This window comes from Natator depressus, chromosome 1 (assembly GCF_965152275.1).
Source record: "Natator depressus isolate rNatDep1 chromosome 1, rNatDep2.hap1, whole genome shotgun sequence".
In the NCBI taxonomy this organism is placed as follows: Eukaryota; Metazoa; Chordata; order Testudines; family Cheloniidae; genus Natator; species Natator depressus.
Genome location: NC_134234.1, coordinates 36956662 through 36979110, shown reverse-complemented (window position 1 = coordinate 36979110; position 22449 = coordinate 36956662). Strand labels below are relative to the sequence as shown.

Genomic DNA, 22449 nt, shown 5'->3' with positions numbered 1-22449 from the left:
CATAAGAACAGAAATATTGCAGTGTCAGGCACACACAACGGCTAGAGTTTCCTTTCGAAGAGATATGTAGCAATTGACGTTCCCCACCAGATTACAACAGTTTTGAGCATTAATAAATTTTGGATCTAACCTACTCAACAGTGTTCATTTTAAAAATTAAGTAAATACGAGAGACTGAAAATGTCTGCACTGTGCATTGTAACAGGCAGCTCAGTTACTGCATCCATTTCTAAGTCACCTATCAATGATGTGTCTTGGCACCAAACAGCTAATGGTGTAATTCAAGAAGGGATTAGACATTTATAGAGCTAATAGTAAATATTTTTAAAAGATAATCAAGAATTTTGGAAGGGACATATATAAACCCTGAAGCATGACGCTTTTTTAAGACAACTTCTTACTGTTGGGGGTTGGGAGGAAGCTTTCCCTAGAGGCAGATTGTCCCATAATTGCCCACTGCAGAGTTTCTTACATCTCTTTCTGAAGCATCTGGTACCAGCCAATGTTGGCTAAAAAAAAGAAAAAAAAAAAGAAGAGGGGATTTCAGAAGGCATTGGGGGTAAGTTAGAAGAGAATTTCAGGCACATATAGAAATTAGAGTGAAGGCCACGATGGGAAGTGGAGGAGATGGCAAGACTAATTTATTGAAGGTTAAATTAATTCTTTGCTAGTGTCTTCACAAAGCAAGGTGGAGTGAGTGGTGTTTGAAACCATCATACATTTTTCCTGGGCGAAAGGAGCAGTAATGAACTCTGGATCACACTATGAATGATCAAGGAATGAAATTGTCTGGAGAATGACAACTCCACAATCAGAGAGCTTCCATAAGTAATTTAAAACAGCCACGGGGAGGCAGTGAGAGAATGGAGCAATACTAATGCAGTACCTACAGTTACAAGCCGGTCTAAGGGGAGAACTAGGTAACTACACACCAGGAAGCACAATTTTTGCATATTTAACAGCAGCAAAGTTATGTTATATTTCCTTTGCTGTTGCACAAAGACACCAGGAAGGGTGTTTCATGGATTATAAAGGTATAGGGGATTGAATATATGATAAAAAATGCAAGGAACCACTCAACTCTTACTGAAGAAGAACAGTTTTTCTCTTGTCACCAAAAGATATTCCATATAAGCCCCCTCAGAGGCTGTTGCAGGTGAAGTTAGAGTATCTCTGTCTTCATCTTAGCTTTATGCCACAGAGTGCCTTTATTCTGCTCTACTTTTCTGATTTCTGCTAACCCCAGGGGTTCTTGGCTGTGGTCTTCTAGTACATGATGGTTTTGTTAACCTTCTTCATTATTAAAAAGAAAAGGAGTACTTGTGGCACCTTAGAGACTAACAAATTTAAAATTTTACTCCATACGGCTAAATTCAGTGCCTTGCATAATGACAGGTTTCAGAGTAGCAGCCGTGTTAGTCTGTATTCGCAAAAAGAAAAGGAGTACTTGTGTCACAAGTCTGAAACCTTCTTCATTGTTGCCACTTGGAATAAGCTCATCACAGAACAGTATCTGAGGTGGGGGAAGATCCCATTCCTATTCCTGTGTGGTGGTGTGAGCCCTTGCCTACCACTGGAATTGATGGGAATTAGGATACCTGGTCCCTTACAGGATCAGGCCCACAGGGGGCCTTCATGTGGCCAACCCTCCCTTTCAGAATTACATTTTCACCCCGTGGGAACATCACTTCTGTCATTGTCTTACATGCAGCTGCAGCTGAGATCTGAAATACAATGGCAAATATCAAACAAACCAAAACCCCAGGAGCTCTCCAAAGACTGAACAGAGAGTTTGCTTGCCACAAATATTTTCTGAACATGCTTCTGTTGTGTAAACTTTTAGGAAAGAGTCTATTGCAAATCTGGACACTAGGTGGAGTTATCGGATTACCAATCACATTGAGAGTAGACTTTAGATTTGGTATTGGATGGTGCCTTGTCTACATACACAAGTTGTACAGATTTAACGAAAATTAGTTTCTATGCTGCTTTAAATTGGTGCAATAAAGCCTGACTGAGTAAAATAAATAAATACTTGTTCTTGAATATTGGTTTTTCAGATACGGTACATGGGGCACTAATTAAAATGGGGCTTTTAGTCCTCTGAACTCAGCCCTGTTCCACATATAGTAGCCTAAAAGACATGCTGAGGGCGTCCTGGTGGAAGGGGAAACAAAATCTCTCCTCTCAAAGCAGCAAGAGGAGGGCAAGCAAAACTATGCGAGAGTTTATTTCTTCAGCAGTGTGAGGCATAAAACACACTGGAGCTGTGGAACTGCCAAGGCAAAAGGTGTCAAAGAATGGAACAATGGCTTACTTTGTGCCTGAGGAATAACCCCCTTTCTGTTTCCGTTCCAAAGGGAAGGGGCTGCTGTCAGTGCCACACATTTCTCCACACCCCCGAATTTAGTGAGTTCAACCCAAATGAGTTCTAGTGACATTGGATTACTGAGCAGCACTTCTATCTACTTTAATCCCAACCCCCATTCTTATCTGGCCTCATCCCCATCGTATCCGAGCACTCTCCCAAACATTTAGCCCCACACCATCCCTGCGAGGTCAGGAAGGATTTTGATCATCATTTTACAGCTAGAGAATCTGAAGGCCAGAGAAGTGAAGTAAGTTGCCCAATGTCACACAGGAAAGTCTGTGACAGAGCTAGAAATTGAACCCAGTTCAGTGCCTTCACCACAAGACCATCCGCTTGCTGTGCACCAGAAGGGTTAAATTACATGTCTCTGCCTATGAGTCTGTAGGGGGAAGGAGGATGGGAGACCCTTTCCTGCCCCAGTGCAGGAAGCAAACGTGGTGTGGCTGCTTCTGTTATTAGGGCCCAATCTGATTCCCATCACCGTCACTGTAAAGACTGCCGTTGTCTACACAGATTCAGATTGGTCTTCGGAGCATAAGTGATGGAGGCCAGCCAGCAGTCGTCTTAGCATGCAACGCTTCAGGGGGCATTTGTGTAAGCAGGGTGGGAGCGTAGCCCTGGCCTTACACCTCTCCCCACAGAGCTAGTAGGACTGTGCTGGAGGAATGCTGGCTGTAGCTTTTGACAGGTGCTGCTTTAGTGCCCTCCTCCCAACTTCCAGAGCCATCCGTCTAGGTAACTAATGCTGTGCTATCTGTGCAGGCATTGAGATTTACACACGCGGCGAATGGCTCCAGCCACAATGCCTGGACTATGATGGAGCCGCCTCCTCCTTGCGCGCCCCTGTACTCAGAGCCAGGATTTAGCCTTTATTCTATTATTTCAGGAAAAGTATCTCTGCCTTGGTGTCTAAGATACATACCTTATTCTCTAGCACATGCTCTAGTGGTTAGAGTAACTTATGTATCAGAAAATCCAAATTTAATTTTCCTAATTACTCATCTCTAAAAAGTTGAGTCGCCTGCATCTAAAATGGTTTTGTGTCTGTGGTGCAAACCCCATACCGAGCATAGGCAGAAGTGGGAGGACAGACTTCCTGGCTTATAGGTGACCAGGCTGACCACACAGGTGCTGGGACTGCCAGTCATGGAGGCATGCACCACAGCCTGGACCAATAAGGAAAACAAGCCCAGTTATAAAGGAAGGAAAACGGAGAAGGCTGGGGAGGCAGAAAGGTTTGGGAGAATGTAGGGACAACAGCACCATGCCCAGCTGCCTCTAGGGCCTGGTCTACACTACAGAGTTAGATCGATGCAAAGCATCTTATGACGACCTAACTATGGAAGTGTCTAAACTTAAATGTCACTCCCGCTGACATAACCACCCTGCTATGCCTATTTAATAACTCCACCGCCATGAGAGGCATAGAGCTAAGGTCAATGTAGTTAGGTTGATGTTGTGTCAATGTAGACACTGCTATTTAGGTCGACCTTTACTGGCTTTCAGAAGCCGTCCCACAATGCTCCACATTGACAGCACAAGTGATACAAGCAGTCCTGTTGAGAACGCGCACTGCTGACACGAGCAAAGTGTAGGCACGCACAAGTGAAGAAATTACTGTGGTGGCTGTATGCTGACATAAGTTAGGTTGACTTAATTTTGTACATGGCCTAAGAAAATGATAGGTAGACAAAGGAAGTCTGCACACCCCAGAGTTTAAGGGCTGATTGACTCATTTTAGGCTAAGTTGATTGAATGGGCTAATGTGAAGTAGAAAGGGGGACAGGTTAGGAGGAAGCTAGGACCTCTAGAGGGAGAGTGCCCCAAGAGCAGTTGGCAGTATCCTATTGAAAAGAAATCCCAGCGGAGTTTGCATTAAAGTGACTGGTAAATATTCTGGAATAATTGGTGTCAGTACAAGACATCAGTGCAATAATTAGGTAAAACATAAATATGATTGGAAAGCTTAGGGAACCATCATCTCTAATTACAGGATGGATGTAAGTTTCAGCAGTCATTTTGTGGGTGCTCACAAATGGGCTCCAATCACCCCTTTTGCTTACTTGCAGTTCCTATGCTGCAAGCTATTCAGTGGTCAAAACTTTCTCCAGTCCATATTGTAGCAGTCTGTTGCACATTATGTACTCAGGCCTCCTATCAATGACAGTGGGAGTTTCATGCATGGTACAGTGTTATGTCACAAAAATCCACAGTGCAGATTGGAGATGAGTTGTCTGTCTTATGCCAAGTCACAGCAGGTGCTGTGTGTCCAGAAATCCTATGTTCAGCAGTGAAAGTGCAAGGAAGAGGGTACGATCATTGTTCTCATTATCTCCCTTTAAAGCCCTGAAGAAACTGTCCTACAACCCCTCCTTGAGAGGCAGAGGCATTCCTGGGTGGGCCAAGGTATGATCTTCATGTTTATGCCTGTGTGTTTCCCTTGGACCTGGCAATAGCTCTGCAGCTAAGCTAAGACTTTCAAAGGTGACTATTTTGTGTGCCTCAAGTTTTGGTTGCACCCCAAAAAGGGCCTGAGTTTCAGGGCTGAGTGCTCAGCATTTTTAGAAAGTCACGCCCCCAGATCAGTCAGTTTGAAAGTCTTAGCCACAGATCCTAAGAAGAATAATCCTTTTAGGTGGGGCATAGCAGGGGAAGCTGTGCATGAGCATGCTTATTAGAGATTATGGGCACCAGTACACTCTGCTTTGCTACGTCTGTGTGCCTGATGAGAATTTAGCTGCCTGGCTATAAGATAACCGTGGACGTAAACCGAAGGCTCTGTGAAAACAGACCGTCTTCATGGGAACCAATAAATAAAATTTAGACATCCATGGGCAAAATTCTGTCTTCAGTTTAAACTTTTGTAACTCCATTACAGGTAAGAGTTACTCCAGATTAACATCAGTGTAACTGAGCAGAATCTGGCACAATTTTCATCATTTCTGAAATCCTTCGATGTAGAAGCTGAGGAGTTGGAATTGTAGCAGCCATTTACCCTTCCTTAGTAGTTCAACTTCAGTTGTGCCTGCGTGACCATATTAAGCTCAGGCCCCTGTCCATTCTGAGCCAGCTCACCTCTCCACGTGCAGTATCATGTGGTGCCCTTCAAAGCGCTGAGCTATCAAAGAGGCTTGAGTCTGAAGTCCCAATTTTTCCTTCATTTTGTGACTGTGAGGAATTACTTGTTTTCCTTAAAATTGAGGCCAGTGTTTGAAAAGTTCTGGCTAGTATTCATGCCAATACGCCGAGCAACTGAACTTGTTTAAAGCTGGGTTGCTATACTGCATTCTGATTCAGCTGAAAATAATTTTCGACACTGACTTTGTCAACATTAATTGTAGTTGGTAATAGAATCCTCTTGACACCAGAACTGTCAGTGCAAGTATTAGCAGACAAGTGAAACAATATAAACCTCCATCAGAATTCATAGTATTAAACAATAATCATAAGACATAATTGAAAATCTCAGCCATAAGACAATAAGCCCAGATAACAAAGACGTATGGAACAATCCTGCATGCATTGAAACCAATGGGAGTCTTTCTGTTGACAGCAGGATCAGGCCTCAAAAGAATATTATGCCTGCATTATTACTGGGGAGTTAGTTTTAAGCAGGGATATTTTGATTTCAGTCATCCGGCTGCTTCAGTAATTATGGTGTTGGGAAGAAAATCTGTAGCTTTTTGTGTCTGCTGACAAACTGTTCCCAGCTGAGGGTAATTTGATCCTTTTACATTTTAAATCCAATTTTATAAAGTCAACACTTTAAGTGGACTCTTATTTTCCTATCAAGATGGTTTGTAGTAATCCTTCCTTTTTTAGAATGTTAACAGTTTACTGGATGATAATAATGGACCAATTCCTGTTTGCCTGATCCACCTACTAGTAGTTATCTCTTTACACTGGTATAATTTCTGTGAAATTAAACTGGTGTATATCAGGAGACAGAAAAACAGGTTTGGCCCAGTAATAACAAGTATATAGCACATCAAATGGTTAAAAGTGATGTACAACACACCTACTGATCTAGTGACTTGCAGGATTCCAACAACAGGGACAAATTCTTTCTCACAGGTGAAAGTCTGGAGTAAATCCATCACAGAATTTGGCCATGTTGCATTTAAAATTGAAAACACTCAGTGGTACATTACATTAGTGTTCACTTGCATAAACAATTACTCCTTGCCATCACCGTATCTAGAACCATGTTATCCTTGGTCACATCCGTCAAGATGGGTGTCTAAACTTAGGACAACAATTCCCTGTATACCAGTGTTAAGAAGGGGAAGTGGAGAGGAACAATAAGGCAGTCTGAGTCTGACAGTGGACTGAGCTTCTGAATTTTGTTTTTTGGGCCCTATATACTATGGTGATGGATGCATTCTAAATATTGAGTCATAAAGAAAGTGTAGCTGTAACTGATGCTCTTTCTGCAAGGCACAATCATAAGTCAGGATTACTAACCACATCTATTTCCCTTCCCCTCCCCATATCCTTGTCAGTTTTCAGGTCTCTACCTTCTGTCCTTTGGTGTCATTATGGTGGGCTTCATTTTGTACTGTTCTACTCCAACTCGAACAGCAGAAGAAGCCACAACCAGTTTGCCACAACCAGCCAGCATTGGGTTTGATAACCTTGGACTAAAAATTGAGGACAACCACCAGGAAACTCCTGCTGCTACTGTACAATATACTAAAGAGGAAAATGTGCAGGTGAACACGGGTTAGAAAACTAGCAGCGTTTTAAAGGAAGCCTTTATACTGCCAAAATTATCTCTCAATATCGATATGGAGAACTGCTCTGTTGCCAAGAGTGTACATCATGCTGCATTTGTTTTAGTACACTGGATAAACGCTTAGCTGTTAAAACTGGATCCTCAATCAATGAAGCTATGTTAATCTAATCCAACTGAAGATCTGTCCCTTAAAGTGAAGTAGAAATATATTTGGAAGCCTCTGGGAAGTGACAGAACCTCATGTTCAGAAAGTTTGATTAATTTAAGACCAAATGCCTTACAAAGATGAAGCCAAAGCTAGCTCTCAGGTCACTAGCTGGAGCAGAAATCCTTTGTTGTGTGTTAACTATTAAGGGCCCAATCCTGCAAGGTGCTAAGGGAGTGTCCTCTGCTCCCATTGAAATGAGTGGGATTTGAGAGCACTCGGCACTTCTCAAGAGGCCCTCAGCACCTTGCAAGATCTAGCTCTACATGCCATCATACATATGTTTACAATGTTGTAGCTGTGTTGGTCCCAGGATATGAGACACATAAGGTGGGTGAGGTATATCTTGTATTGGACCAGCTTCCGTTAGTGGAAAGGACAGGCTTTCAAGCTTCACAAAGCCCTTCCTCAGGTCTCAGGAAGGAAGCGCTTTGTGAAGCTTGAAAGCTTGTGCCTTCCACTAACAGAAACTTGTCCAATAAAAGATATTCCTCATCCCCCTTCTCACTCTCTCTCATAATACCTGTGTACATCTACCAAGTGATGTAGGACCTCATTCCTTCACTGGAGCCACACGCAAAATTGGCAGTCCACATTTTTTTTTAAAAAAAAGGGGGAGATGCCGCTAAGTGAGCATGGGCGGGGATGCTGCTGGTGCCCCACATCAGCTCATTCTTTGTAGCAATGATCTCTGGCTCTCCAAAATGTTAAGTACTTTTGCTAGGCTTGTAATTAATTTGTCTTTATTTGTGCCATTTTTTTTCATTTCTAATCTGTGATTAAAACTGATCTGTCACTACATGAAAGTGAGGTTTTGAGATTGTTTAGACATTCTGTGGCCAGACTTTTAGGTGTAAATCTGCATAGTTCCACTGTGTCAATTTACACCAGCTGAAGATCTGGTTCTCACTCTGTTTTTGCCTGTTGGAATTTCACTTTCTGTTAAAGACTGTATTTATTGATTTTTACTGACCAAACTATTTTTTAAACTAACAGGTTTTGTCTTAAATGGTAAATGGTCCTCTTTAGAAGATACTGGGTATCAAATTACAATGTGATTGTTTTTTGTATAGGTCTGTTGTACTTCATTTGTGCAAAGTGGTTTATCCAGTTTTCTTCAGAGATCACAAAATAAATATTCAGTACACAGTGAGGTGGCTATTTTTCAATATTGCCTTTACACTGAATACTTCATACAGACAAGGATTAGAAGAGCTGCTGATCCTTATGAAAAGCTTTGGGTCCAATTCTCTGTTGCCTTGCACCTTGTGTTGCCATTTGCACCAGTGCAACATGAGTGCAAAATGCTACCACTCAGGATTCATAGGTGAAGGGTACAGAACACTGAACCTAATTCCTTAGTTACAGATCAGACTGTATTGCAATGTTGTAGCCATGTTGGTCCCAGGATATTAGAGAGACAAGGTGGGGGAGGTAATATCTTTTATTGGACCAACTTCCGTTGGTGAAAGAGATAAGCTTTCGAACTACACAGAGCTCTTCCAAAGCTTGCTTCTCTCGTCAAAGGAAGTTGGTCCAATAAAAGATATTACCTCATCCACCTTGTTTCTCTACGATCACACCATAGGCATATTGTACTAGTATTGACTTTGTGTGGGCACTAGATGGAGCGTTAAGAATCCATTCTCTAAACTAAGAGTTTATATTATAACAACATGGTTTGTCATATTCCATAGCGTGTTGACATGTACCGTATGCAGTGCTGCATGGCCAAGACTGTGCATTTTTATTGTCTTTACTTACAGCCATTTTAGTTAAAGCAGGAAAGTAGGACACACAAAAGAACAGTGTGCTCCTTTACCCAAGTGGCGAATGAATCATAGAACAAAGAAAAGAAAGTACAAGGCTACAGCACTAGCATGTAATAATCATTCCAACAGAAATGCTACCTGACTTGCAGTCCATCAGAAACGGACACAGGCAAAATAAGAGGCGGTGACTGCGCTGCTCGGGAGAATGGTGAAAACAAAGGTAAGTGAGCTCTGCTATTCACACCCTCCCCTCTGATATGTCCCATCGAAGGGATGAAAGGAGAGGAAGGTCTGCTCCTGTGTGCCAAAATCTTTCCTCAGAAGGGTGGCGGGGGAAGGCATTGTGGCTATGTGGCATCATTCGCCTCATGTCACAGCAGTCCTTGTATGTGAGGGGTACTCAACTGGTATTCCATTGTGCTTTGGCAGCAGGCAAAGCTCTCCATCAAACTCCTAGAGCCCCATGGAGATCTTTCCCACAGTCTGAGGGTGCCCTGTTAGCGCTGATTTATACAAGCTCTTACTCTATCCTTTGAAAACTCCCACTGGGGTAGGCCAGGCATGGGCAGGTGTCCATGACAGCATGGTTCCAAAGTGACTCAATAATCTAAAATGTAAGGGTTCATCCAGTGCATAATTTGTAATAAAAGAGGTGCCAGGGCTCAAGCAATTAGATGCTGGGGCTCAAGCAACGTTTTTACATTCATAACGGATGCAGCAAGCCCAGAGCTGCGGGGGTTAGGAACTGCCAAGCCTACAGGTGCCAGGGTGCCATTTGTGCCATTTGAGGTACCATTTGTGCCAGGTACCTGGCAAGCCCTGGCACAAATGAAGCACTGGGTTCATCCCGTTTCATCTGTGACTCATTGGTGTAAAAACTCTTCCTTTTATGGGGCAAGAATTTGGTAAATTAGCTAACCAGTGGTGGATATAACAGGGATTTTACCTGTACTTAAGATGTGTGGTGGGTGTGTATTTCTTTGTGTAAAAGTCAATAAGAACTTTTTTTTTTGGCCTTACTCTTTGCACTTCACTTTCCCTGTATGTAAAAGGAGAATGATAAGACTGTCACTCCTTGGCTGAGTAAAGCAGCTGTTGAGGCCTTGCAGCGGAGCTTCCTATTTGTAGAAGAATCAGCTATGTGGAGGCGGGGTATATTCTCAGTGAAACTTGTTTTATTTACACATATGCTATCCTAGCTTAGTGGTGGTCACAAACATCATGCAGGGCCATCCCCTCTTTCTGCGATTTCAGCCCAAACTTGAATGCCTGGTTTCCAGGGAGCAACTCTGTCTCTAGAATTCTCTCTCAAAGATAGAGAGAGAAAGGCCAAAGGAAAAACTCTTTTTCTGCTTGCCGTATCTCTCCTAAAGAAACAAAATCAGAAAACCCCCCAAACCAGCACATCAATGCGACATTTACTTCTAACACCACATACTTCATAAAATCATAGACTTGCTCACATGTCACGAAAAAGAAGCTTGTAAGAGTGACTACCAGGGTCAGCTGGTGACCCTTGTTAGTATATAGGCTTGTTTGCCAGCCTGAGATAGAATTCTGGTTTTGACGTTTTGTATCTTATACTAATATGTGTGAAGAACAACGAACAAAGAGACTGTGTGTTGAATTTCCCACAACCAAATGGGGCAATGGTACAATGGGAAAAGATAAGGGATACAGCTAAAGTGTTACTGGGCATGGTGGTGGAAATGTAAATATATGAGTGCACACTTGAAGACTGCCTCAGCTCCTTATTTCAAGGCAAGGTCAAGCAACCAGTCAGGAGGGACAAGTTGGGATTGGATGGGGGGAAGGTAAAACACTGAAAGACCAGAGAAATGCCTGCCTCTGACCAGATTACAACCTCACTCCTTACCCTCCCCTGGGATACAAAAGAGGTGGGATGAAGACTCCAACTCACAACCCTCCCAAACGGAACATGACCATAAGTTGTAAGGGGTGTGACTAGGGGTGTGCACTCAAGGTATATTGGGCCTGCTAAGGAGTGGGGGATGGGAGGTGGGAATGGGGAAGGGAGACACAGGCAAGGCTCTGCAGCATCAAAGCTGGGAAGGGGGACACGGGGTAAAGGTCAGAGCTGGGAATGGAACAATGGGAAACAGACTCTGCCGGCATGGAGAGCTGTGGATATGCTTCCTTGGAATGAACCCCAATAAACATCAAATTGCCTGCACTTCGGACTTCTGGTCTTCTGCTTTCTGTCTGCGTGACAAGAACCAGGCAAGAGGGTGAAGGGAAAGCCCTCTAACGTCCCCTGCTATAACAATACTTACCTAGCTTGCCAGGCACTCGTGAGGTTTAATTAATCCCTATTTGTGAGGAAGTCAAATACACCTGCAGTGGCAAACACCCTAGAAATGCCTATAAACCTTAAAAAAGGTGAACTAGAACATTTAATGTTCCTACATATTGTAGAGGGTTTAGCTGCGTCTCCAAAGAGAATGCTAAATTGAATTTTATACTTAAAGCAGGGACTCAACCCTTTATGTATGATGGGGCGGGGGAAGTGGGGACGTGTATTCTCCCCAAAATCACAATGCTTCCAGGGATTAAAGGTTTTAAATAGTTCCTTTAAGAAGTTCAGCACCCAGGTTCAGTTTTATTTATCCCAAATGATTATTACAGAGTAAACACAAATGCTTCAATCTTGCCCTGTAGTTTAAACCCACCTAAGTGTTGTGTGTAGGCTACATTAAAGAACGTTAACTCTGCCATGTGTTGACATCAAGAGGGAAATAAATCATCTAATAACTGACTTTTGAAGACTTTCAGCTAGTCTGGGCCAACAAATACTAAAATGTCTTAATCGTAATCAGATGGTTATTACATGGTGTCATGACAGGGCAGAATTAAGGTTGTTAGGATGCACTTATTGTTTATTCCCATAGTTTAACATGTTTGGATTACTTTTAGTTTTAACCTTATCTGAATTTCCTGGGCTCATGCTTCTTTTTGAGATAATTGCAATAGTCCTGTAATGTACTTACGCTAAATTACTGAGATACACTCAACCTTAATGCCATCTGAATGTAGATTTTTATCTGGGAATACATATAGATAAGGGCGCAAATTCAAATTTTGGCTAATTTACAAAATGAAGTGCTGCCAAGTCTAATGCTGGTAATTCAGAAAAGTCTGTCTGCATATTATATAAGATTAGTTACAACTTAGCATATAAGTAAGTAGATGGGACCCAATATCAGCTACTCTTCATTTGCTTTGTAGCCAATGGCGTTAAATCTGTGTAAAATTGGTGTAAGCGAGATTACTGTCACTTGGTGCCTAAGTGTTTAAACGTAAAGGATCCCTAGACACCTCTGTTCCTGCCTATGGGCACACATACCGCTGCCTCCCTCTAGGCATCTGGGTGCCAACACCCCAGCACAATTCATGAACCGGGGGAAGGCAGGAGTTCAGCTGCCTAAGGCACATGCAGGACCTGATCCAGTAGGTGGCCTGTGAGTACACCTGGTGGATCAGGTCCCATTCAGGTTACAGCATTCACCTGGGATGTGGAGATCCAGGTTCAATTCTGCCATGCTCTCCCTTCCCCCGCTCCACCAGAGGGGGAAAAGGAATACTGCTTAGGAGGGTGCTCCAGCCAGGGAGCTCTGGTATATTCTGATGCAGGGTTCCCTCAGTTGCTCTTAGTGAAGCTCTGGATAAATGATGCAAGAACAATTGGAGATGGGGGACTAGATCCAGGGTCTCCCATGTGCATACCCTAAACACTGCACTACGGAGTGGTTCCCATGCTGTCTATCTCTCTCTCTGACTCCCTGTGGATGAAACAGTCATTGGACCAGACAGAGAGCATGTGTAAGAGAATGACTCTGTAGCCCAGTGCTTAGGGCACCAAGGTGGGAGACCCTGGGTCCAGTCCCCCTGCCCAAGCCACTCTTTCATTATTTATCCAGACTGCAACAGCTTCAAGAGGAGCGAATGAGGGAGCCTCACCTCAGAATGTCCTGTAGCTCAGTGGGTAGCACACTCTCCTGAGAGGTTTAAGAGTCCTGTTCAAATCCTTGCCCCTTCCTCCCTAGAAAGTGGGGAATTGAACCTGGATCTCTCACACCCCAGACAAGTACTCTAACTACTTGGCTATAACTTGTAAGGGGAGCACCTCCTGCCATTGTGTGCAAAGCAAGGCAGCCACCTAACACATTCCCTCAAAAAGCAGCCTTGGTGCTTGAGCTGCCTGACTGCAGACAGTGGGGTTCCCGTTCCTGGATTGCTAAACTGACCTAGGTGCCTATCTCCATGAGAGGGGCAGGGTTTAGCACACACCACTCCTGTGGGCATCTGTCTTTGGCTAGCTCAGGCGGCTCCCCACCCAGCATGCCGGCTTTTGTGGATTGCATACTTAGGTGCCTGTGTCTCCCCATTCATTGTATAGGAGCCTGGGCACCTCACTTTGTGGGTCGCAGTGTTTTTCCCATGATCTTTCTAGGCGCCTAAAAATTAGTGCTGTGACGCTCAGCACTGCAATGCCTATGTCCCTTCAAGGCTCCCATCCAAGCTGTTTTTCAACAACAGGTTCATTATTCCCAAGCTTTTTTAAGCAGAGTGTCTTTTGAGTAAAGTTGATTGCTAATTTGGCTCCTGAACCACTGAGGTCTGTGTGACGGGTTGGGTCACAGAAATCCCCTTGGGACTGCCACCTGATGTGCTGAGACTATCTCTGGGTCTGTTTTCCCGGCCACCTTGGGATTTCAGAACCCTGCCTTGTTGAGCCAGACATACCAGTCTGCCGCAAACACAGACACAGGTCTGAACCACGTCCCTCAAAGCTGCAGACTTAACTGAAAATGGCTTAAGAAGTGCTCCTGTGTCCAGCACCCAGATACCCAGTTCCCAATGGGATCCAAACCCCAAATAAATCTGTTTTATTCTGTATAAAGCTTATACAGGGAAAACTCATAAATTGTCTGCCCTCTATAACACTGATAGAGTATCTTTCTATCACACAGCTGTTTGCTCCCCCAGGTATTAGTCACTAACTCTGGGTTCAATAATAAGCAAAAGTAATGTTATTAAATATAAAAAGTAGGATTTACGTGGTTCCAAGTAATAACAGACAGAACAAAGTCAGTTACCAAGCAAAATAAAACAAAAACATGCAAGTCTAAGCCTAATACAGTAGGAAACTGAATGCAGGTAAATCTCACCCTCAGAGATGTTCCAATAAGCTTCTTTCACACACTAGACTCCTTCCTAGTCTGGGTCCAGCAATCACTCACACCCCTGTAGTTACTGTCCTTTGTTCCAGTTTCTTTCAGGCATCTCTTTGGGGTAGGGTGACCAGATGTCCCGACTTTATAGGGACAGTCACGATTTTTGAGTCTTTTTCTTATATAGGCTCATATTACCCCCCCTCTCCCCGTCCCGATTTTTCACACTTGCTGTCTGGTCACCCTACTTTGGGGAGGAGAGGCCATCTCTTAAACCAGCTGAAGACAAAATGGAGTGGTTTCCCGGGCCTTTCTCTTGTGGGCGGAAACCCCTTTGTTCTCCTGTGCAAAGTCACAGCAACAAGATGGAGTTTGTAGCCACCTGGGCAAGTCACATGTCTATGAATGATTCAGTTTTTTACAGGCCGATGCTATTGTTTACATGTTAGTTTGAATGTTCCCAGGAAAGCTCAGATGTCGATTGGCGTCTCCCAAAGTCCATTGTCAGTTAAGTGTTTCTTGATTGGGCATTTACTGAGAATAGTCCTTTCTCACGAAGCTGACCAAATGCTTCACGGAGGCTACTTAGAATCAAACACATTGAGATACAAGTACATAGCCAATATTCATAACTTCAAATACAAAAATGATACACACATACAGACAGCAAAGTACAACCTTTCCATAGACACCGCACTTGACCTCCTCTGTACAAGACCTGGTGCAACCATAAGACCCTGGTTGCAACAATGATCTATACGGTCACAGTTCAATAAAGTCACATTCTGAATATCACCGATTTACATGCTTTTTTCTATCTATTTACCTTTGGAACGTCTAAGGCATCCATTATAGCAGTAGCGAAGTGTATCACACAATTTTTAATGCATTTAGCCTCATAACACCCCTATGAGCTAGGAAGCTCTATTAGCCACTTGATAGGTGGGAAACTGAGGTACAGGGGAGGCTAAGTGTCTTGCCTAGTGTCACAGAGGAACTCTATGGCAGAACAGGAACTTTAATCCAGGCCTGCTAACCAGTAGTCCGTCCTTCCCCTCACAGCTTTTTGTTGTTACGGTGCTCAGTGAGGTGAGAGGGGATATATCTAGAAATTGTGTCCAAGCACAAAGTTTGGTAAGACTGGTCTGGGTTTGAGTGAGTGACATACAGGTGAAGGGCGGCTTATCCCTTTAATGCTGCAATCAGTTCCCCTTTCCAGTGGCTTGTTTTGTGGAGGCAAGGCACAGATCAGAAAGCAATAAGGTCTAGAGCCTCTTAGATTTGTGCATCTCTTAAGAACACAAGTGACACACATTCACTGTTGCTGGGGAAATGAGTGTCAAGATAATGAATCAATATAAGAGCATACAGCACCTGGGGGAGAAGTTACAAGGCAGACGTTTTTAAGCATGCAAGCACTGTACTGAAAAAAAAAGAAATTCGGATGTTTCAGATGAATTGAATCTATGTGTCCAAACCAAAGAGCGTGACTTCCTGCCTTGCTGCAGGGTTTGGTCTCAAGGACATCAGAAACCTAGCTGGCATTAGAATGTTGTGATGTGTCTGAAAAACTGAGTGCAACAGAGTATGAGTGTGTGACATTATCGTCACTGGAATTTGAGGAAGAAAATAGAGCTATTGGCTATTAACTATTTTAAGAATCATGACCTTTACTCATAAGACACGCACTTAGTTCTGTATGACGTGATGTTCAGGACAAACACATCAGTTTATGCACGCATTATATATTGTTGGAGAGTTTATGCCGTTCTCTGCCACCTTGCAAATACTCATTTAAATCAGTTTGGGAAATCTGATAGGAAAAGTTGCTCTAAGGCGATATGGCTGATCTGTGAACAATGTGGCACAAACAGATACAGTTTCTGAAGAATGTCCAACTAAAGATTTTAGAATTTCATCAGCCTTTCATCAAAAATATTCCCAGTGTCACCCAAATGCCATTGAAGAATTTGATCCTGCAAGCTCCTGCATGATCATCAAGTGCCATGAATTCTGATGAAGTACAACATTAGGCCCTAAAGCAGCAGTTTTGTATTTTAAGCTGATCATTATTTCTTTGCAACACCTTGAGGCCTCAGCCAAGAACAGGGCCCCATTGTGCTAGGTCCTATCCATACACAGTGAGAGACTGTCCCCGCCCAAAGAGTTTATAATCTGAGTAGACAAGACACAGCGTATATTACCCCCATTTTACAGTAAAGAGAGATTAAGTAACTTGCCAATGTCACAGAGGAAACGTGTAGCAGAGCATTGAACCTGTAGTTCTAAAATCCCAGGGCAGTTTCCTTAACCACCAGGCTATTGTGCCTTTTAACAGTTTTTTTCCATCTTTCTGTAAGCTATTAAGCTTTGTAAAGAGTGCACTTTATCACAGATTTTAAGACCAGGAGGGACCATTTAAGGCCAGGAGGGTCACCTAGTCTGATCTCCTGCATAACAAAGAGCAAAGAATTCCTCGGAAGCATTATATAGCATTCAAGGATATTTCTTCACTTTCTATCCTAGAAGCAGTGGTACCCTTTTTGCTCAAGCTTTCCAGAGACCATCAGGCCGAAACTGAACTAGAAAGTTAGCCCTGAAAGTGAGAGTGACAAAAGTGCTAAGCAACTGGAAAAGCACCCCTGTATGTTCTAGTGACCACATTTGTGTCTTGTGCATTCACCAACAATAGTCAGTGAATACTGAAAAACACAGGTGTGGATGTGTATTTTATACACTAGCTTTGTTGTATTATTCATAACAGCACTCTGTCAAATTCAGTTGCAAGCAGCCTGCGATGCTGTATAAAGCTAACACTTTCTCTAATTTGTCTTCCTCTGCCATTAATGCAAGTGCCTGTTGGAAGAAATTCTTTTCATTTAATAAAGTTTATAAGCTGCATGTGTTAAAAATGGAACCCTACCGGGTAATCTTATCGCTTGTAACATCTGTAAATTAATTTGTTTCCTGAGAACAACAGTGATTTATAACTCACAAGGAAACTAGAGTAGCTTGATTAAATTAAGGGGAGCATGTAGGCGGTTGGAATGAAATTACAGTATGACTGCACACACCATGTTAATGCAATATTAAGGATAAGAATTTAGTCAAACAAAAGTCAGTAGGCACAAAGTTATGGTTCCTCTCAGTAGCCACAAAATGGTCCACTATGCAACCTACAAAAAAAGTTGTATTATTTGATGTGTGGTTAAATGTTAGTAAATAGATAAAACCACAGTGTGAGCAAATATGTGTCCTGTGTACAGATTTCTACAGCCATCTTACTCTCAGAGTTGCATCAGCTTGTAACTGAGGAAGTACACACTGTGCTCTCTCATGGAGGCTTTGCTTTTACTCCTGTTGTTTTTCTTAAATCTAAAATAAATCATTTGACATGGAAACAGTTTCTTCTTTTATATCAAAACATACAAAAAGAAATAAAGGGGTGCTCTACCGCTTGAGAAATGCCCACACGTGCCATCTAGCAATCACATGAATTGTAACTACCAGGTGTTTCTAGTTTTGGGACTCTCACATTGGCCAGGATTGAAAGTTCCTCCAACCGAGACTCTGGAATTTTTTGCTCCTTGTCCTCCCACAATTCCCGTGCTCTGACAGGCACTTGCTGTTTTTTGGGGGAGTTTTGCCAGGATCTCAGTTAGCTGTACCCACTTACACAGGTCTGTACTGAGGTACACAGATCACTGGGAGGACACAGGTTCTGTTGCTAGGGATTTCCAGCAGCATGAGGTAAGGAACACACACACACAATCTCTGTGCTACTGGGTACTTCATCTCAGAGTTGACTTCACTCACTCATGAAATGCAATGAGCGCTGTGTAAAGTATCTAGATCAGCTTTTGTTTGTGAAACACTTGAGGATACTTCAGGACAAAAAAAGCACTCTATAATGTAAGGTACTGCAGGGTCAGATTAAGGCCACTGTCATGGATCCAAACCTGTGCTGTCCTTCAGCAGAAGGTCAGGGCTCTCAGTACTTTGCAGGATCCGGTTCCCAAGGATGTCAGAAAACATTATGGAAGTGGCAAATTTGAACCAACGCTGTATTTTCTCTCCATCCTCATCTTCCTGCTCACCTCAGTACAGGTCTCCCCTTTCATTGTCCAAGCGATTTAAAATTTAGATTCTCTGACAGCTGGTAGGAGCCATCAATGAGGAAACAGAAATACAACCCCCAAGACACTGCAGTGCCCCCTTATCATGCTTCATACAACGACTATGCAAGCATGGTTTTCTGAGGAGCGGCAAAAGTGACACGCAATTTGGCTTTTTGTCAGGGTCTTAGTTCCCCAGAGCCACCTAAAGCAGTATGGGGCAAAGTCCTACTCCAGTGGAGCAATGCTTGTATGTAGGGGGCTGGGAAGGTGAGTGACAGTGTCCCCAGTACTCTCCTGAATATTGGGGTCTGTAATAGAGAGCCCCTCACCAAAGATTGGCCAGCACAATTAAGTAAGTGCTTTCCTTTGGAATATGGAATTATAGCAGTTAGATGTAGAAGAGACCTACGAGTAAGTCCCATTTAGTCCATCCTCTAGGGAGTAGGATGCCAAGGTAGAATTTTGCCATCCAGATAGATAGTATATTCTTCAGAAACAGGATTTTCAGTACGATTCCACAGTGTGGACATGTCACCAGTGATCTACAGCTAATCATTATTTTCCTCTAGTTCATCCAATTACTCCTCTTGTGAATGGAGGACGATGTTGCACTGTCAGACAATGTGATGTGCTCTGCTCCCCTGTGTTGTATGGTTTCTGAGATGAATCTTTCAGGGGCCAGCAGTGTTACGAAGTCTTCCAATGGGACTCTCAGTTTGTGTCTCCTGTCATTTGACTGTCTTTCACATGGCATAAGCCCGGGAATCAGAGTGCTGCACAAGTTTCTTTAAAGTGATTGGCTATTCAGTTAAGATCAGGATGCTTCATGTTAACTCACTGACTACTGGATCTAAGGTATTAAACACCTTGACCTACAGCCTCAGTGCCTAGCATTTGTAAGTGTTTGTGCACATAGCAATATAGGTATCAGTGGGCCTACTCAAATAAAGGCTCACTAACATGAACAAGAGGGGTATAGTCAGGGTCAAGGAGATCTGAGAATTCCAGGTACTGCTTTGCCACCACCTTCCTAATGATGTCCCCTTAAAAAATAGATCAGCGATCAGGCAACTGTCAACAATCTTGTCAATTGTTGCCCCAGCAATGGACCAGTGTCGCACTGTGAGATTTTATCAGTTGGGCACGAGTCCAAGTCATAGGTCATGTCCCACAGTTCCCTATGCTCCTCCTGAACATGTGCTAAAATGCAGCAGAGAACTTTGTCTCCTTTTGGCATGATCACCCACCATTGGCTGAGCAGTCCTGTCCAAAGCTCAACAACCTTGTGTGTGAAGTAGACAAGAAGCTCTTCTCGGTGAGACACACTTGATACTGTATCCTGGCAGAGACCACCAAGAGCCACCAGGCAGTGCTTCGTCTGAAGTAGTGCCACCACCGGGGACATTGTGGATGCTAGGGCGGAGGATGAGAACCTGTTCCTTGCTTCCATTACTACAAATGTGGCTCCCACCACTGGCTTTCCTTCCAGCTTCATCTGTTAGAAGCCATCTGGATACCAAGCTGGCGATGAGGCTGGCACAAAAGAAAGGGGGCATTTAGGAGTCACCTTCACAATAACTCACCAGGCCATCTTTGCTAACATGGTCCACTGGGTGAAATGTGAAAGCTGGTTAATGTGTAGCTCAGTATAGTCACTGTTAAAAGAAAAGTTCTGACACCACACTGAAATGTAATCCTGCCTGTTTCAGGAATGGGATAAGATGATTAATAGAGCTAAATATATAATAAATGATCAAGTGCACACTGGGATGGTTGCAGCAGGAACAGAGAACTGTCATCGTTGTCTCCTTCACAATTGCATTTGCACCAGCTCACGTGGTTTTCCACCTGTGCCCTGCTGGCGGTGACCTTGGGTACAGTAGGACATGCTGAGATGTGGAAGCTGTGAGTTCTCACCATCCTAACTAAGCTTCTGTGTGCTCTGATAATCAGTTCAGTAGCAGACTGCTCCAGCGGCAGGAAATCCCGTTAGAAATGAATGAGTGTGTGTATAATGCTGTGAATATGTAAAGTGGTTTATTGTACCATCTAGTTAATTGTTTCATTTCACTTTTTCAAGCAGAAATACGAAGTGACATGAACTCTAACTCTTTGACCAGGTATTGACGTTTTAATTAGTTGCTAAGATAGGAATCTAGGTCAATGGACTGAGTGGTTAGTACAAATGTCCTGAGTTTTCTACATATTGGAAATTGGATCCAATAAATAAAAAGTCCACAGTTCCTTCTGGGAATGTAACTAACCTTCAGTTCGTATAGCATTTTCTTTGTACTGTGACAGCGCCTCAAAGCTCTGATCTGGGCTCACTTTGCTGGGGCCCAGTGACAGAGTGACTCACCAGCTGGTCTGCCACTTGGCAGTGAGGTGCACTGATGCAGGATTTTTTCTCCATAGACCTGCTGACGCAGTCTGCTGGTGGTCTCCTTTGCCTTGTGACTCGGCCTTCTGGCTGGGTTACATTTAGTCTCACCCCTTTTGGGGTTTTAATCCAGGGTTTTCATTCAGTAGTCCCAGAACCTCATGCCAGGTCGACAACCCAGGTGCAGGCCCACTAGTGTGTCAGGCCCCTTGTGCCTGGGGTCTTCACTTTAGTCTCCTCAGTGAGGCTGTCGTGGAACCCAGACACCCTCCTCCCCCGCCCGGCTTCTGGCGAATGGTTAAGATCCATCTTGCCAGGCCTGATGCGTCTTCCCTGAGTTACTTCCTACATCAGCCCACCTTCTCCTCTAAGGGCTCACATTCTCAGAGCAGTCTGCTCTGGGGTCAAGCCCTGGTCCCAGTTCCCCACATAACAAAGGAAAGAAACTAAATTAATAGCAGTAAAGAGCTGCACCAGCATCTCTGTCCTAGCAGGATCCTCCAGCCATCTGTCCGACTGCTCTGTGCTCACAGGCACTGAAAGCAGCTTGGCTCTCTGCTGTGCTCCTCTTTGAGAGAGGAGGATCAGAGGCTGTTCACCTCCCTATGCTGGGCCCTCGGGGTAGGTCTACACAGCAATTAAACACCCATGGCTGGCCCGTGTCAGCTGACTCGGGCTCACTGGGCTTGGGCTAAGGGGCTGTTTAACTGCAGTGCACATGTTTGGGCTTGGGTTGGAGCCTGGGCTCTGACCCACCTGCAGGTGTTTAATTGCAGTGTAGAGCTATCCTCTGAGCTGGGGGGTTGTCTTCTCCCTTTTAAGTCTCCTCCGCCAATGCTGCCATGCTTTACAGACACAGCCAGGTGGGGCTGCCTGAGCCCATAGCTATTCTTTAACCCCTGCTTGTCTAGTGAGGGGTTTTTATCCTTCATCACAGTTCCACTGTATACATATATTGTAAGACACAGTCCCTACCCCAGAGAGCTCACTGTGATGTCTGATTCGGGTGATAAGATGGAAAAGCAAAGTTAATACGTGATAATAGTACTTTGTACTTCTGTAGCATTTTCCATCGAAAGATCTCAAAGCACCATATAAACACTAATGAATTATGTCTTACAGCAGCTCTATGAGGAAGCAAAGGGAGACTTAGGATCCTTTTTTTATATAGATTAGTAAACTGAGGTACAGAGAGGTTAAGGTCTAGACTCTACTATTTAGTCTCTGCCATATGTAGGGGCTGCGTTCAAAATACACTGCCCCATAAAAGCACAGGAAGGTATTGTACTTCAGAACATAATCCTTCCCGAGACTTCTGGGTCATCATGGTCCTCCTTGAACCTCTATAAGTCTGCCCTTCATGTCTGGTCTTTGGGAGCACGGGGGTGCAGGTCCATGGAGTCCACCTCATCAGCAGCTTGTGGTTGTCTGTCCCAGATCCTGCTAAGCCAGTAGCTTGTAGTAAACAATTTTTGTGAATGGAAATTTGCTGGTCATGTTAGTCAGTTTTCTCATCCAATGGGTTCTGTTTCAAAATACTGAACCTCCATGTGGAAATTCAAGATTAAAAATTCAAACCAAAAGAAAGACAATGTTATTATCCATGAACAAGTTATGGAGGGCACTGCTGGTCTATGAAGCTGGTAGGAGAAAGTTTATAGTGAAATCTCCATTTT

At 43.6% G+C, this 22449-nt stretch overlaps 1 protein-coding gene and 1 long non-coding RNA gene across 3 annotated transcripts in view; both read left to right on the top strand.

Moving 5' to 3' along the window:
- Positions 1-8456, top strand: part of SLC35F2 (solute carrier family 35 member F2) — a 40511-nt gene extending 32055 nt beyond the window's left edge. For both annotated transcript variants that reach the window (XM_074943411.1, XM_074943422.1), the window contains exon 8: positions 6874-8456. In XM_074943411.1, the coding sequence (XP_074799512.1) occupies positions 6874-7098 (225 nt within the window). In that variant the 3' untranslated portion in view covers positions 7099-8456. The remainder of the gene's footprint in view (positions 1-6873) is intronic.
- Positions 8457-9257: 801 nt separating this feature from the next.
- The window catches only part of LOC141981757 (uncharacterized), a 21986-nt gene continuing 8794 nt past the window's right edge, over positions 9258-22449 (top strand). The window contains exon 1 of the long non-coding RNA XR_012637904.1: positions 9258-9303. This is a non-coding gene — a long non-coding RNA (uncharacterized LOC141981757). The remainder of the gene's footprint in view (positions 9304-22449) is intronic.